General features: G+C 48.4%; 4 protein-coding genes across 10 annotated transcripts; 1 reads left to right on the top strand and 3 right to left on the bottom strand.

The window, feature by feature from the left end:
* Window positions 1-4845: 4845 nt before the first annotated feature.
* On the bottom strand, window positions 4846-6683 carry LOC120669933 (protein CANDIDATE G-PROTEIN COUPLED RECEPTOR 7-like). Its single transcript, XM_039949839.1, has one exon. It carries the CDS (start codon window positions 6523-6525, stop codon window positions 5143-5145), a length of 1383 nt encoding a protein of 460 aa, XP_039805773.1. The 5' UTR covers window positions 6526-6683; the 3' UTR covers window positions 4846-5142.
* A 1932-nt stretch (window positions 6684-8615) lies between these two features.
* Window positions 8616-12206, top strand: LOC120671013. 7 transcript variants are annotated; one of them, XM_039951230.1, is made up of 5 exons: window positions 8616-8663; window positions 8757-8867; window positions 9536-9867; window positions 9960-10124; window positions 11887-12206. In XM_039951230.1, exons 2-5 carry the CDS (start codon window positions 8864-8866, stop codon window positions 11902-11904), a joined length of 519 nt encoding a protein of 172 aa, XP_039807164.1. In that variant the 5' UTR covers window positions 8616-8663; window positions 8757-8863; the 3' UTR covers window positions 11905-12206. The 7 variants fall into 7 exon arrangements, 5 of the variants coding, with proteins under 5 accessions (XP_039807164.1, XP_039807163.1, XP_039807161.1 ...); XM_039951229.1 differs by having other exon boundaries at window positions 8753-8867; XM_039951227.1 differs by lacking the exons at window positions 9536-9867; window positions 9960-10124 and adding exons at window positions 8973-9136; window positions 11457-11778 and having other exon boundaries at window positions 8753-8867; window positions 11849-12206.
* Window positions 12207-13007: 801 nt separating this feature from the next.
* Window positions 13008-14027, bottom strand: LOC120670275. The gene has a single exon (XM_039950361.1). It carries the CDS (start codon window positions 13900-13902, stop codon window positions 13372-13374), a length of 531 nt encoding a protein of 176 aa, XP_039806295.1. The 5' UTR covers window positions 13903-14027; the 3' UTR covers window positions 13008-13371.
* Window positions 14028-14067: 40 nt separating this feature from the next.
* On the bottom strand, window positions 14068-15421 carry LOC120670274 (magnesium protoporphyrin IX methyltransferase, chloroplastic-like). The gene has a single exon (XM_039950360.1). The coding sequence runs from the start codon at window positions 15337-15339 to the stop codon at window positions 14344-14346; it is 996 nt and encodes a 331-aa protein (XP_039806294.1). The 5' UTR covers window positions 15340-15421; the 3' UTR covers window positions 14068-14343.
* Window positions 15422-15642: the final 221 nt, after the last annotated feature.

Below are 15642 nucleotides of genomic sequence, written 5' to 3'. Positions count from 1 at the left end.
GGGCTCACCCTCTGTGGGGCAGTTCATTTGAGTAGCTGCAGCAGTATATAGTATGAGATCAATAGTACTTTCAGCAATGAACAATTGGCCCTCAAGACGGATCCAGTGTCCCCTCAGATAAAACAGTTCCATCTTCCATGGCCATGATGATCACCATGCATTTCCCTTCTAGCTTGTACTTTGCCATTTTGACTGCCAATTTTAATTCAGCTGCCACTTTTCTCCACCAAAAGCACTGCCACAAAAACACACATGAGCAGCAGCATTAAACAAACCCAAGTGAGTTTAGTTAATTAGCATAATCTCCCCGAGTTATGACAAAGTTTTTGCATCAGGATGGCATCATGCGTCGGTGTGGCCTACACGACCGATCATGCGCGCTAACGGCCCAACTCGTGCATGGCGCACCGGGGGGAGAAAAGGGCTCGGATTCTCGACATGCAATCATCACGGCGGCGAGCACCCGGCGCTCGCTCGCTGCATGCGTCGACGCCGCTGCCGTTGCCTCCATGGCAGCTGCCCGGGAGCTCGGGCGTCTCGCTTCCTTCCTTTCTTTCTTTTTTTCTTGTGTGCCCATGCATACCAGGCCAGCTAGTAGTACTACCTCGGGTAGGTAGTAGGTCGTGGACGCGAGCATTAGCGAGCGAGATCTCGCATTATATTCCTGGAATGATTGATGATCCATGCTTCAGTTGATTCGCTGATGTGCTTGAACCTTTTTTTGGGTTTCACTTTTCAGTCATGCCCAGAGTGAAAAGGGGAGGGCCAAAAGAACCTTATTCCCAGCCCTGCTGCTTCAAACCGGCACCTAACGACGACGCTGCAAAATGTATCCAGTTCAGAAGGTCACATAAATGAATTTCATAGTAAACATTTTGATTTCCAGATGATTCATGGGAAATCCATCAAAAATTATTAGCTCTGCTTGCTGATCAATACCTTTGTGGCTCTGTCTGAATACAAAGAAGCAAAGATCATCAGCCTCAACCATGACTCCTGATCCTGCCCAACCATATCCATGTGCCTTTCCTTTCCAACCCCATCTCACCAAACGGTGTCCACCATACCGAATACTCCATGCTACATGCCCATGGGCCATCACAAGGGTGTCAATCCGCTATACATCAGCGGTCGCCCCAGATCTAGGCAATGCCTGAACTTGAAGCTTCAGGGGGCAACCTAGTATCTCCTGCACACGTGCAAGCTGCTGTTACCAGTTACAGTTCATGGCATAGGAATCACACTATAAAATCTGTGCTTATCGGCTTAAGCTCCTTCACTGACTACTACAATGCATGCTGAAGTCCAGGAGCTCTACAACCGTCTGGCTTGGCAGAGCAGCAAAGACAAAAGGCACACCACACAGGGAGACTGATCTGCAGCAATCCAGCATGCCACCTTGATAGCAAAACTGGCTTGCTTTTCTGAATGCTCAAGTGACTAGACACTTGCATGCTAATCTACAGGTGCTGCAGCTGACAGCGGCCGGGGATTCAGATATCGGATTCCAGGGCACTGTAACCCACTTTACAAGAATGTAGCTACAGGGACATAACATGAAGCAGACAGCTTCCACTGCATGGCTTCTCCAGTTCGCCTTTGGCATGTGTAGTCGCTCACTACCGAACATGAGACCCAGAGGAGGCGAAGTGGTGGCTTCCATCAGCAGAAGCCTACGTGCAGGCTCTCAAGATCATCCAACTTGCAGCCCAGGGCTCAAACCAACTCCCACTCCCAGTGCAGACGCACTATCACTATGCATAGGATGGGGAAACAGGCAGGCATGCCTGAGCAACAAGTGCAGATCAAGCTAGCACCATCTAGGAATCGGATTGCGACTCGTCACCGGAGCCATTCATGGACGAAGATGCATGAAATCCTGCCCTGCCCAAGCAGCAGCACAACAGGAAAAAGGTAAAGGAGTAAGCCATACAAGGATTACCATTTGTCCATGCAACACATATATGGCCAAGCCAACAGGTAGGGACTAGAGTGCCCGTATACAACCAACCACATGGCACTAACAAACTTCTAGTTTATTTTAGCAACACGGTTCTCCACGAGAGGGAAGCATGCAAATTTTCAACACCAAATAAACTCAAGGCACTAACCGGAAGGGGGGAGTGAGTGACGACCCTGGAGATTTGATGTCAACACACCGAAAGGAAATCATTTACTAGGCAAACTATGACAGAGGCTGTCCTTTTAGCATGCATAGCTCCATCCACTTGCAAAGTTGCTCCACCTTGTTAGTGATCAAACCTCAGTGCTTCCACCGTTATGACCTGTTTACACGCCATAACGAACTTTTATTATAATCAAAGATACAGTAAGGTTCGTGCCAACAAGTATGATAGAGACACTCTTACTTTCCCCATCATAGTAATCAAGCACCAAGTTTCATTAAACCAACCACAGATTACTTACCCGATGTATTCACCATGAGATCAAACTTTACTGCAAGCACAAAGGCTCACATGCAGCATTGCAGCTTCATAGTAATTGTCTGAGACTAAAATCAGCATCCTTTCAAACCATAATAACAATGGCACTCCCTAAGCTCAAAGCGTTACTATGATATATGGTTAGGTCATTTGAAATTAAAATATTTCCTTACAATCCGTGCCATAGAATATGAACTGAAGAACTATTAAGTTGACCTTGATGACTCTTGACTTCTCTTATTCCTATGACTTCTTTTGTAGATCCAAAGCTATATGGCTAGCATTAAGATTGAAGACCCAAATAAACATATACTTTTATCATTAGCATTCACAGCTAGTACACATGTATTTCGGTCTAGGGTTTACGGTTTACAAAAACCGAAACATATACAAAAAAAACAAGCTACAAGCCTACAAAATTACAACTGAATTCTCTTGTTCAAAGTAACCAAGACTCTTATCTCAGGCCCTGTTTAGTTCCCAAAAAAATTTCTACAGTACCCGTCACATCAAATCTTCGGATACATACATGAAGCATTAAATGCAGTTGAAAAAATAAATAATCACACAATTCAACTGTAAATGACGAGATAAATCTTTTAAGTCTAATTAGTCCATAATTGGACATTGATTGCCAAATAACAATGAAAGTGCTACAGTACCCAAATCCCAACATTTTCACGAACTAAACACAGCCTCAATATCTTATCAATCAGGCTTCGATACAAGTTCAATATCAGATCTTACATTAAGCTGCCAAGACCAAGACTGGGCCAGGCCTATGGCAGTACCACTGGCATCAAGACCTAGGCCCATTTAATCTGTGCAGAGAAAGGAATGAACTGACTGCCCATCTGCCCCTTGTTAAATACTGAATCCAGCATCACCACTGGGAAATGAAAAAACACACAAATCTAATAGTAACCACCAAATTTCATTTCCACAAAACTCCATCACGAAATTAATACTTAAGGGGGAAATTTCAAAGTTGATCTTACAGTTACATAATAAAGTTGACAAATTATGTGCAGATAACATTGGGCCCAAACTTACATTATACGAGTCTTACAATATGGTACTGTGTCATTCATCAATAAAATTCCATCCTAGAAAAAAGACCAAATCAGGAAGATGTTCAATGGTTCCCAGTGTACATGAATTCTCAAGCTGGCAGCTAACAGAATTTTCACTGCATATTTGATGATGAAAAGAGCTGCCTTGTGTAATTATGTCGACTAAGATGGCCTAGCTGAAACAAGGCAGAATATCCGTATAATAACAATCTACCATTGTCAAGTAAATCCCCTGCTTTTCTCTCTCCCAGAAGTACTACAGTTCTAACTCCATTTTGAAAACACATCCAGCAAAGAAGTTCAAACATTAATACCTCTTTCTTCTAATATGCAAAACTTGAGCACTCTCAAACTACAAAGTGAAAAGACTAGTGACTTATAATCTCAGACCTTGTAACAGAGACAACATGTGAAATGATAGGGTATGAAAGGGGCCTCGGTACCAAAAATTTGCACTCCTGCTGCATACAAGGCCACTAAGAGGAGGAAGGGGAACTGCATGGTGATAAGATCAAGAACAGAAAGACTAAGGTTTTGATTTGAACATTCAATGCCCATTAAACATAATGTGAGGTACTTCCATACGAAGCCCGGAGATTAACTTCAATGGTAACAATAGCCCGTAAAAAAAAGTAAGGAACAATAGAAAACATGGTAGAGTCAACCATATATATTCAATTACCATAAGTGTTTTGACTAGGGCAGGCTAAAGAAAAAGCTGGGACAGTAGAACTTGTATATAAAAATTGGAAGGTCCCAAAATCCTAACCAAGTTAAATTTCAGAACTTCTAATATGATGCTCAAACAGTTATAGATAGCAATGGAAGTGCCAAAGACATAAACAGCTGAAAGGAGCAAATTTGGAGAGGAGTAACACATAGTACCATATTCTGCTTAAATTTCGCATCATCACAACTTTATAAAAACTTTAAAGAGTGCATCTATGTGAAACCTTCATTTTCCATAAAAGCATATGCGACAATAAGGGGGCAAAAAAAAGGCATACTCATGAGACATGTAACTAGGTGACATGACACTCTGGGCCTGTTTGGACAAGGCAATTGGGATCCAAATCCTTGGGAACCTTAAAACTTTGCAGAGAAATCCCCTTGTTCCAAAAAAAAATCCCCTTGTTCCAAACAGGTCCTGATGCAAATTACACAGCTAAAAGCATCTGCAGCTCGCTGTAGTGTTTTTGTGACAACACAACCTTTGTTTTCAAACTAAACAAAGGAAAGATAACAGTTAATACTCAAGTCAATAGGTTTTCTGCCTCTAAAAATGAAAGGGGTCCTAAAGCACAGGAGCAAAAATGGAAGTGTACAAGTAATCTTGAACAAGTCAGCTTTACTATGTAAACAGAAGTAAACATCTAGAATAAAAACAGCTCATCTCAATGATCATGGATAAAAATTAAGGCAAGGGCAAGCTGCATTACTTAACACACACACACACACACGGGGTTGTCAATACCCAATTACATTAAGACAAAATGTAACCAACTCGAAAGAAAAAATAAAGGATATGAACTATGGTACCAGTCTATGCCATTTTTTTCCTGTGGTGGCCCATCATACAACACCAATATCACCACTGGCAAGGAGGGATGCCAATTGCTAAACTCTTATAGCTCGAATTCATCATCCAGCTTGAGTGCCTCAGCTGCAGCTTCTTCTTCCTCATCATCAATCGCGAAGTATGGGTTATGCACCTCAGGCCGGAACTTGTACCCAGTGAACACGTAGAACGCAAGTGTTGCAAGCTCGGCAGCCACGACGCTGGTCCACAGATACCGGTATGAGGTGATGGTCTGTAGCGCATACACCACGACACGCGTGAAGTAAATGTAGCAAATGACGACCACGTAGTACTGGCGGAAGAGAGTCAGCTTCATGAGGTTGACGGCCGCCTTCCCATCCGAGCGAGCAGCCTCCCGGAGGTTCTTAATGGACCAGACGATCGGGAAGAGCACGGCACAGCAGCAGACCACATCGACTAGCAAGAAAATTTGCTTCCAGGTGACCCAGTCCCGAGCATAGGGTCCAGATTCGTCGATCACCACCTGCGCAATGTTGGCGACGACTTGCAGGGGGATGACCACCATGAGCACCTTCTTCTCCTTGTCGGCCAGGTACGGCTTGAGGAAGGACCAGCCGGTGCCGATGAGCACTATGAGGGTGAATAGCGAGATCCCCTTGAGGAAGCTGAAGATGTAGAAGAGCACGTCCCACCCGTGGGCGGTGCCGGTGCGCTCGATGCATGACTTGTCCTCGGCCTCGGCGAGGAGGTTGAGCGCCTTGAGCACGAGCACGGCGAGCATGAAGTAGTGGATCCGGAAGACCGCGGCGCGCTTGCGCAGCAGGATGGCGACCCAGGCGGCGGCGAGGCCCGCGTAGGCGAGGCAGAAGAGGAAGTAGATGGAGGGGAGCGAGGACGCCCCCGCGGAGAGGTACTGGCGCTCCCCGGTGGCCGGGTCGACGTTGTACATGGCGGAGCGGACGTCCATGTCGACCTTGAGGCCGCCGCCGAGGCAGTTGGCGAAGACGAGCGTGTACTGGCCCGGCTCGGAGACGCTGAAGGCGGTGGAGAAGGAGGAGGAGCGCGCGACCTCGACCCCCGCGGGGTTGGAGGGCGGGCGGAGGTGGTCGAAGGAGAAGGCGAGCTTGACGAGGTCGGACTGGAGCGCGCAGGTGACGTCGAGGTCCTGGAGCTGGCGGAGGACGTGGACCCAGGCGTCGAGCGTGGAGAGGAAGAAGCCGAGCTGGGAGAGGTCGAGCTCGGCGGAGGCGGGCGGGTCGAAGGCGATGCCGGAGACGTTGAGCTCCAGCACGCCCGAGTGGGAGAAGCCGAACTCATCCAGCGGGATGATGCTCCGCGGGTCGGACCGGATCAGGGTCTCCCGGATCTCGGCCGCCGCGGGGGGGGCCACCACCGCGGCGGCGAGCAGGAGGGCGATGAGGAGCCCCGGGACCCGGAGCGCCGCGGCGCGCGGCGGCGGGGCGGCCATTGGGCGGCGCGATCTGGGAGCAGAGGGCGCGGCGGCGGTGGTGCGGTGGCCGGTGGTGGGATTTGGGATTTGGAGTGGTGGGCGAGCGAGCGAGCGAGCGGCGCGTTGGGAGGGGATGGCGTGGTGGGTCGGTAAAGGCAACCGCAGTTAGACAACTTGGGGTCCGCTCCTCCGCCTCGAGACAACGCGACGACGCAAGTTCACGTTGGGAGAGTGCCTGCCCTTTAACCTCCGTACAAGCAAACTTGCAAAGATCCGTAGAATTTTCATGGGAATTTGGCCAAATTATTGAGCTAATGCGAGACATGGGACAAAGTAAGTTGGACAAAATTGCACACATGTTTCTTCGAAACTAGACTTTTTCACATAGGCTGTGTTTAGATCCGTAAAAAGTTGGTAAAAAAAGTCACATCGGATACTGTAGCATACTATAGCACTTTTCGTTTGTTTCTGGTAAATATTATCCTACCATAGGTTAACTAGGCTCAAAAAATTCGTCTCGCAACGTACATCAAAACTATGCAATCAGTTTTTTTATTTACCTACATTTAGTACTCCATGTATGAGGCAAAAAAATGATGTGATAGGTGAATAGTGAAGTTTGAAGAGAAAGATTTTGCAACTAAACACAGCCATAGGTTAAGGCGAGGTTTTTTCATTGGCAACGTTGAAATAAGACCTTGCTGCTAGGTGTTCAGGTGCTGAGCCCCCAGGATTATCCGACTGGTTTAGAGTTTAGACGTACCCTATGACCAATTGTAGTTACCCTTTTTTTATTGCGTTTATACGGTGGTTCTATGTAAAATTTCTGCAATTTTCAAACGTGCGGCGTTGTTGGTCGACGTTTCAGTGTAGGTGTTGGCACGGCGTGCTTTGAGATCGGTGATCTGCAGGGCTCTAAAAAAAGATCAAGAGGTTTGTTGGGAGTGATGCTTCGGTCGCCGTCTCCAAGCAGACTGACTCCAATAAGGAGATGCATAATAGGAGAGGCATTCCTCCATTTGTTTTGTACATAGTAGATACATCACCCACGTAAAAATTCTCATCTCCAACAGGCAGAGGCAAAAGCAGATGCATCACCCAGAGAAATGCATAGCAGGAGAGAGTTGATTCATTTTTACCTCTCATCCCTCCTCACAATGCAAAATGCCTACTCCTTTGCCTATTTTATTGGAGCACCATTCAGCGATACACAGTGCCGCGGCGGAGGCATGTATGCATTTGCATATCATTGTTGGAGGGGTTTTTTTGTCTACGGGACATTCCCAAAGTATGGTTTTGTGCAGTACACACTGCTGTTTTTGTTTTTGTGCCATGGACACTCTAAATGTATGATTTAGCTGCTTGCACACCAGCCACATTAAAAAAGGTATTTGCAGCAACCGGTAGGGCAGAAGCCTTGTAAACAGACGATATTGCCCTTGCTATATTTTGTCACATTAAAGAAGGCAGTCAGGCAGGCCGGGGAGGTCCTACTCCGTGCAGTCCCCGTCATGTCCGGAACAAGCAGGAGAGCGAGGCGGAGACGACACGGCACACGCCTCCGCCCCGCTCCGCTCCGCTTCGGCTTCCCCTCCTCCCCGCCGCTCGCCGCCACGCCACACGGAGCCACGCAGGTACGCCTTCCCATTGGGGCTCCTCCACCTCCCTCCCGGGCCACGCGCCCCGCGCCGCCTCAGATCCGGGCACGGCTTCCCCGTCAGCGCCGGCTGCAGCGTGCGGTTCTGGCTCGGTTCCGTAATTAGCTGATTACCACCGCCGCCATCACGCCAAAGATGCGATTTTTCTGCCCCATGCTGGCCATGGCGGCCGACGGAGATTAGGCTTAGCTTCCGCTTCGGCCATTACTTCTGTGAGAGTTCATCTCGCTTAGTTCATCCCTCTCGACTCTCTTAGCCAGATTCCAGAATTTCCGATTTGGTACCTGGCCGCCTTTCGAGCTAATGGTCGTTAGCTCATCTTGCATTTGTGGTGTCCGACATTGACAAGTGACCTCATGCCACTTGCTGCCCTTTTCTTCGACACTGTTTTAATTTCTCCCTCCGCATTCGCCCTTTCCCCGTAGGATTCTGTTGCGCCGATTTGCTGGAGCAGGGTGCGCGTCCACCACGTGGGAGCACAAACACCACCACCCTAAGGTATGGATTCGATTCCTGTTCCGCCTCCGCGTTGCTATGCTTGCTCGGCGGGATTTGGCCCCGGATTCTGAAGGGAAAAACTTGCAAAGGCAGCTGGGATTCGATGCCGTCGAATCGATCCCCAAATCATCATCCTCGAGTTGGGCGGCTACACAGTGTGGGATCTCTAACAAAATCTTTGGACATGTCATGGGTTCCAGATGGGTAAGATTCGAACCCTTCTTTGTGCATGTCCTCATTTAATTTCAGGTTCGATTTAGTCTGTGATATTAAATTTGTCTTAATTTCTTTTGCATTTGCTTCCATTAGGATGGACCGTAACACAGCCTGTAGGTTTGCCATTCGCATACCGGGCTATGAGGAGCATGGTACACATGTGTATCATGCTACCTGTGATAAAAATTGGGTTCGCAATAAGGATACAATTTCGTGGATGGATTTCTATGCTGATCTAAATGTCGAGATAAAGCGAGGTAGTAACCAAAGTTTATCGGTAAGCTTTTGGGACAAGGTTGCATGCAAGTATATGGATATTGATTCCGACTCATCATTGCTTGCCGCAATTGATATGTACTGGGACATTAGAAAGCTTCCTCTAGTAGTTTCCGTGATTAACCAGCCTAGTCATGAAAATAAGTCAGCTATTGATCTTACTATTGTTGATATGAAAACAAGTCAGCTATTGATATATCCTATTGAAAACAAGTCAGCTGTTGTTACCAGTGTAGCTTCTAACACTGAGGAAAGGCCTACTAATTATCTTGCTTATGACATTGAGGAAAGGCCTACTAATTATCTTGCTTATGACACTGAGGAAAGGACTGTGGATGATCCTTGGGGTGAAAATGATGAAATAGAATATGTTGGTGTAGATGATGAGCCTGTTGAGCCTAGTTCTAATACTGGTTTTGATTACATTCCTGACACCGATGAAGAAGATAATGATGACTGCATTGTTGATGATGAGAAAGGTTGTGAGGTTGTTGAGCATATAACTGACTTAGAAAATCCCAAGATAGCTGTTGGTGTAACATTTGAGGATAGAGAAACCTTCCAGAGAGCAATTAGGCAATATGCCATTCTAAATGAGGTTGAAATTGCAGCTCCTTACAATGAAGCAAAGAGGTATAGAGGATTCTGTAAAGCTAAGAGATGCAAGTGGAGAATACATGCATCACAATTGCAAGATGAAAGGACATGGATGGTAATAAATTTACGTGTCCCTTTTTCATATACTTATGTGGCTATACTTATGTTCCTTTTATGTTTGTTTTTTAATTATGATATTATTTGCAGATTAAGAAGATGCCTAACAAGCACTACTGCAAGAGTACAAGTAAAGTACAGAGCAATTGCATGGCTAATCAGTATTGGGTTAGGGATAGGGTAATTCAATGGCTGAGGCAAGACCCTACAATTGGTGCTTCTGCTTTGAAGAAGAAGTTGGAGGAGAAGTACTTGATCACATTGTCATATTGGATTGTGTACAATGGCAGGCAGCTAGCACTTGATGAGGTTTTGGGCAAGTGGGAGGACAGTTTTGACTATGCTTTTGCATTTAAGGCAGAAATAGAGAGAAAGTCTCCTGGAAGCATAGTAGAGATAGATTATGAGAAGGTTGGGTCCAAGATCAGATTTAGCAGGATGTTTGTTGCTTTAAAGCCATGTATTGATGGATTCAAAAATGGGTGCAGGCCCTACTTGGGCATTGACTCCACAGCTCTTACTGGAAAGTGGAAGGGACAACTAGCTTCAGCTATAGGCGTTGATGGACATAACTGGATGTTTCCTGTGGCATATGGAGTATTTGGATCAGGACACGGGAAAATTGGGGATGGTTCATGAGCAAGCTATCAATGGCAATTGGATCTCCACATGGACTTGTCATTTCAACTGATGCAGGAAAGGGCATTGACATAGCTGTGACTAAAGTCTTCACCAATGGAGTAGAGCATAGGGAATGCATGAGGCACCTGTATAAAAATTTTAAGAAAAGATATCATGGAAAGGTTTTTGAGAAGAACCTATGGCCAGCAGCAAGAACTTACAGGAAGGATATATTTGACCATCACTATAATATCATGAAGGCAGCATCAACAAAAGCAATGAAATGGATTGAGGAGAATCACAAGCACTTATGGGCAAGATGTTACTTCTCTACAGCTAGCAAGTGTGACTATGTGACCAATAACATTGCTGAAGCCTTCAACAATTGGATAAAACATGATAAGTCACTGCCTATTATAGAACTTATGGATAAAATTAGGCAAACAATCATGGGCAAGCTATTTCAGAGAAGAAAACTAGCCATGAAATTGAACACTAAAGTGCTGCCACACATAATAAAGGCTCTCAATGCAAAGAGTAGAGGACTGTCTGGTTATTCAATCCATAAAGGTGTTGGCCACTTAGCAGAGATAAGTGGTGTTTACAAGGACTTAACTCCTTGGAGACATGTTGTTAACCTAGAACAAAGAACTTGTAGCTGCAAGAAATGACAGCTCACTGGACTACCATGCAATCACGCGATCAGTTTGATATGCTCTTACAGGGGTTTAGAGTTTGAGGATTATGTAGACACCTGTTACTCTGTCTCTAAGTTCAAAGCGGCATATGAAGGTTGGATTGAACCAATAGCAGATCGAACACATTGGCCTCAAGTACACCTAGGATTCAAGCTATGGCCTCCACAACTCAAGAGAGCAGCAGGTAGACCAAGGAGTAGGAGAATAAAAGCAGTTGATGAGGGTGGCACAAAGAAAAGGAAGAAATGCAAGAGATCTGGTCTGTTAGGACACATGCAAAAGACTTGCAATGAGACTATGTATGACTCAGATGCTCCACCGCCTGCACCACCAAAACCTAAGAGAAACAAAACCAAGAAGAAGAAGGAAGCAGCAGCCAGTCCAAGTACACCTAAAAGAAAGAAGCCCAAGAAGATGAAGGAAGCAGCAGACAGTCCCAGTACTCCTAAAAGAAAGACGGCCAAGAAGATGAAGGAAGTGATAACAGAAGTAATGCCCAGCCCAAGTACACCACTTAGGTTGCAACAGGCACCAACAACACCATCAAGCCCATTTGACCTAAACTATAGTCCTGGAGCACTAACTCGGAGGTAAATACCTACACATTTTTCTTTGACTAATATCCTGATTTTTTCCCCTAATCCTTGTTATCTTTTACAGCCGAGCTAAGAAAATTGCAATGGAGGAGGCTGAGGTGCATGGTAGAATGGCGCTAGAGCATCTTATGCAGTTCTGATATGTATGCTTTTGTGTGCAAGCAAACTGCATAAAGCCTTTTGACATGCTAAATTAATGTAGGGTACCCATTAATGTAATTTGAGATGTGAAGACTAAGATTAGTGACATGATGGTCACTTATTCCATACTAAGATTAAGATTAGTGACATGATGGTCACTTATTTTGTGACATGTTATATTGTGTAAGAAAATATTATGTGTGTGACTACACTGATATAGTCAGTTGGTGCGGTTTGATATTGCACTTGCCCAATATATTAAAAAACGTGATATTTTACTACTGGAAGGCTGGCTGGCTGGTGACCTTCGGTCCCAGATTTTGGTGTATTACATGGTCATGGGCATTTCAGTCTTTTTACTAGGCAACCTGTAGCTTCCCAAACTGAGAAAGACTAATTTAAGGGAGGTGGTGTGCTTCATTCAAAACCATATTTTTGTAGTGCCCATGAGACTAAATCAAAGTGTGGAGTGTGTTGTACACTAAGCCACCATTTCAGGATGTCCAGCAGACAAAAAACCCTTGTTGGAGTCGGTCTGATTAGTTTACAGGGCTGGTGGCTGGCAAATTGATTGTTTAAGCTTAAGGCCCTGTTTAGATTTTTACCCGTAAACGAAAAAAAAAGTCACATCGAATGTTTTGACACATGCATGGAGTACTAAATGAAGTCTATTTACAAAACTTTTTGCATGGATGGACTGTAAATCGCGAGACGAATTTAATGAGCCTACTTAATCCATGATTTGCAACATTGATGCTACAGTAACCATCCGGTAATTATGGATTAATTAGCATCATTAGATTCGTCTCGCGATTTTCAACCCATCTATGCAAAAAGTTTTGTAAATAGACTTTATTTAGTACTTCAAATTACCCAAATTCTTTTACAAAATTTTTACATATAAACAACTAAACAAGCCCTAAGCATCATGTCCTCTACACCTTCCCGACTCTGAGATCTAACCATGTTTTCAAGTGGTGACAACTCTGCAATTGTCCCTGCCACTTCACTGAGTAAGATGTTGGCATGTTAGCCTTGTTGTGTAAGGAATATGCATGGAACGATCCTTCGAGAAATGTTGCTAGATGCATAACAGAATCTGCCGTCAGTGTCGGTGAAAATGTTCTCAATGAATTACTGCTGCAAATAACACTACCACTAGTATGTTTAAGTACATATGAGTGCAGGAAGTTCAGAGTTCAGACTTCTAGTAGCACAATTTGTGTCTGAAACACATGGAAAATCTTAGTGCCAACACATGCACAGATTGGCAGGGAATGAAATGCGCAGTGCGCAGTCGCATTAGCGCGAGCTGTCAGATGATGACTTTGGCTTCTTAACCCTGTTGCATCCTGATTCCTGAATCGAGATTAGCAGTGTGTGCGCGTGCAGAGGTGAGATGATAAAGCAGAGGACTCCCTGCTCAGCTTGTAACAGTCACAAGCCTTACTGGTGGTGGTGGTACTTGTCGGCCAGCTGCTGGACCCTGACCTCCAGCTCCCGGATCCTCGCCGCCCACTCGGGCCTTATCACCACCGGCCTCACCTCCCCGACCTCCACGTCGCCTCCCTCCGGCTTCCCCTTGCCCCGCCGCTGCGGCACCGGCTTCTTGTCGTTCTTCCTCCTGGCCGCCTCCTTCGCCGCAGCGGCCCTCTGCATCGCGCGCAGCACGTCGGAACCCCGAAGCTGGCCCCCCGCGGGCGCCGGCGATGGCGAGGTGGGCCGTCGGGGCGCTGCCTCCTCCCGTTCCGCCTCCTCGTCGCCGTCGTCCTGCTCTTGCCCGAAGAAGCCGTCGTCGGCGTCGGAATCGGAGCCGCTGCCGCCGCCGTCATCGTCCCATGAGCGGTCGCGGCGGGGGCCTCTGGTCCAGCGCCGCTGCTTGGCTGACACCGTGGTGCGCGCCGGCGCGCGGCGGCAGGGGATTGTGGCGTGCGGCTGGGGGTGGAGGGGGACGAAGCAACGAGCGGCGGGGAACATTGCATGGATTGGATCGTGTGAGGGGATTGGTTGGCCCAAAGGCTCAAAGTATGGCACTAGGCCCAGCCCAAGAGGTGATTATAAGGGGCAGCGGGGGAACAGGCTCCAAGTTTCTTTCCTCTTTTTTTTTTGAAGGGTAAGTTTCTTTCCTTTCGCCTAGGAATAACCAAGCATACCAAAATTCATTTCAATTTCAATGGCGATCACAGAAACATTTGTACATCTTTTGGATGTTCAAATTTTGCAATTGTAAACGGCGATGGTGGATGGCAGACGAGCATGACGAAGGTTTCTTTCAGAGCACCACTCTTGTTCAACCTGCAACAATCTACAAGCTCGAGAGCAAAATTTGCAAGTACAAAGCTGCCACCGATGCCGCGGCGTCTCGATTTTATATCCACAGTTTGCGTCAGGGAAACACGCACGCCCGCACGCCTGCCGCTACGACGAGGAGCCGGCGGGCACGGCCTCGAAGAGCTTGGCGAAGTAGAACTGCGTGGAGATGAAGCCCCGGTTGGCGACGCGCCAGCCGGCCTCGCGGAGCGCGTCCTCGATGTCGCGCTCGGCGTGCAGGTAGGCGCGCGTGGCCTTGGAGGGGCCCGGGAACAGCTCGCCGACGCGCTTGAGCAGGTCGAAGTAGAGCGTCCTGGGCGCGAAGCTGATGAGCAGCCGCTTGCCGGCGAGCGAGGCCAGGTGCCGGATCATGGCGCGCGCCTCCTCCCGCGGGTAGTGGATGAGCACGTCCAGGCACACCACCACGTCGTAGCGGCCCTCGAGGCTCTCCAGGTCGCGCACCTCGAACCGCGGCATCCGGAACGGGGACCCCGCCGGCTGCGCCGCCAGCGCCGCCTGCGCCTGCCGCTGCGCCTCCGACACCATGGCCGCGGAGATGTCGGAGGCCAGCACGTCCGCGCCCGCCGCCGCCAGCGGGATGGCCAGCGACCCCGTCCCGCACCCGGCGTCGCACACCGTCGCGCCCGCCAGCTGCAGCGGCGAGTCGCGGAGCATGGCCAGCGCCTTGGCCACCGTCTGCGCGTGGCCCTCCCGGATGTCCAGCTGCACGCGGTTCACGCCCTCCGTCGCCGACCCGTAGATCTTGCGCCACCGCTCGAAGCCCGTCGAGTTGAAGTAGGCGCGGACGGCCTCCTTGTCGCCGCCGCCCGCGGCCTCGGCCTGCGCGCGCCGCCTGCGCTCGGGGTCGGAGAGCGAAACCGCCGCCGCCAGCGCCGCGGCCGCGGCCGCAGCCGCGGGCAGGGAGAGCGGCGGGAGGTCCGCGGCCGTCGGCAGCGCCGCGGCGGCGGTGCTGGGAGCCCTGCGCTGGGGGCGGAGGACGACGTGGGGGCCGGGCTGCTGGTAGCGGTGGAGGAGCGCGGGACGCGGAGGCGGCAGGGAGTGCAGGCGGGAGAGCGGCGCGGTGGAGACGCCGGCGCGCGCCATGGCCGGAGCGAGCGAGCAGCCGTGCGGGGGGATTCGGCTGCGAGTGGTTCGCGGGTGATGGATGGGGTTGGGATTTTGGGGATAGGGTTTTTGCGGATCGCCCCATGTGTGTCCGGAGATTTTCTGCGAGAGCTTGTGGTTGAGGAGGCTCTTGGTATTGGATATTAGTGTAGGGATGTAAGAGGTAATTACGCTTACTGTGTTTTTTCCCACGTTTGAAGTGGGCCAGCACAGCCCGTGAGGTTTTCTGTGGACTCGATACAATTGCATTGGGCTTGAAAAGGGCCCAAATGAACTTTTTTT

Source organism: Panicum virgatum, chromosome 4N, assembly GCF_016808335.1.
Source record: "Panicum virgatum strain AP13 chromosome 4N, P.virgatum_v5, whole genome shotgun sequence".
Taxonomy (NCBI): Eukaryota; Viridiplantae; Streptophyta; class Magnoliopsida; order Poales; family Poaceae; genus Panicum; species Panicum virgatum.
The sequence above is the reverse complement of the archived record's forward strand: the minus strand, read 5'-3'. Positions and strand labels throughout refer to the sequence as shown.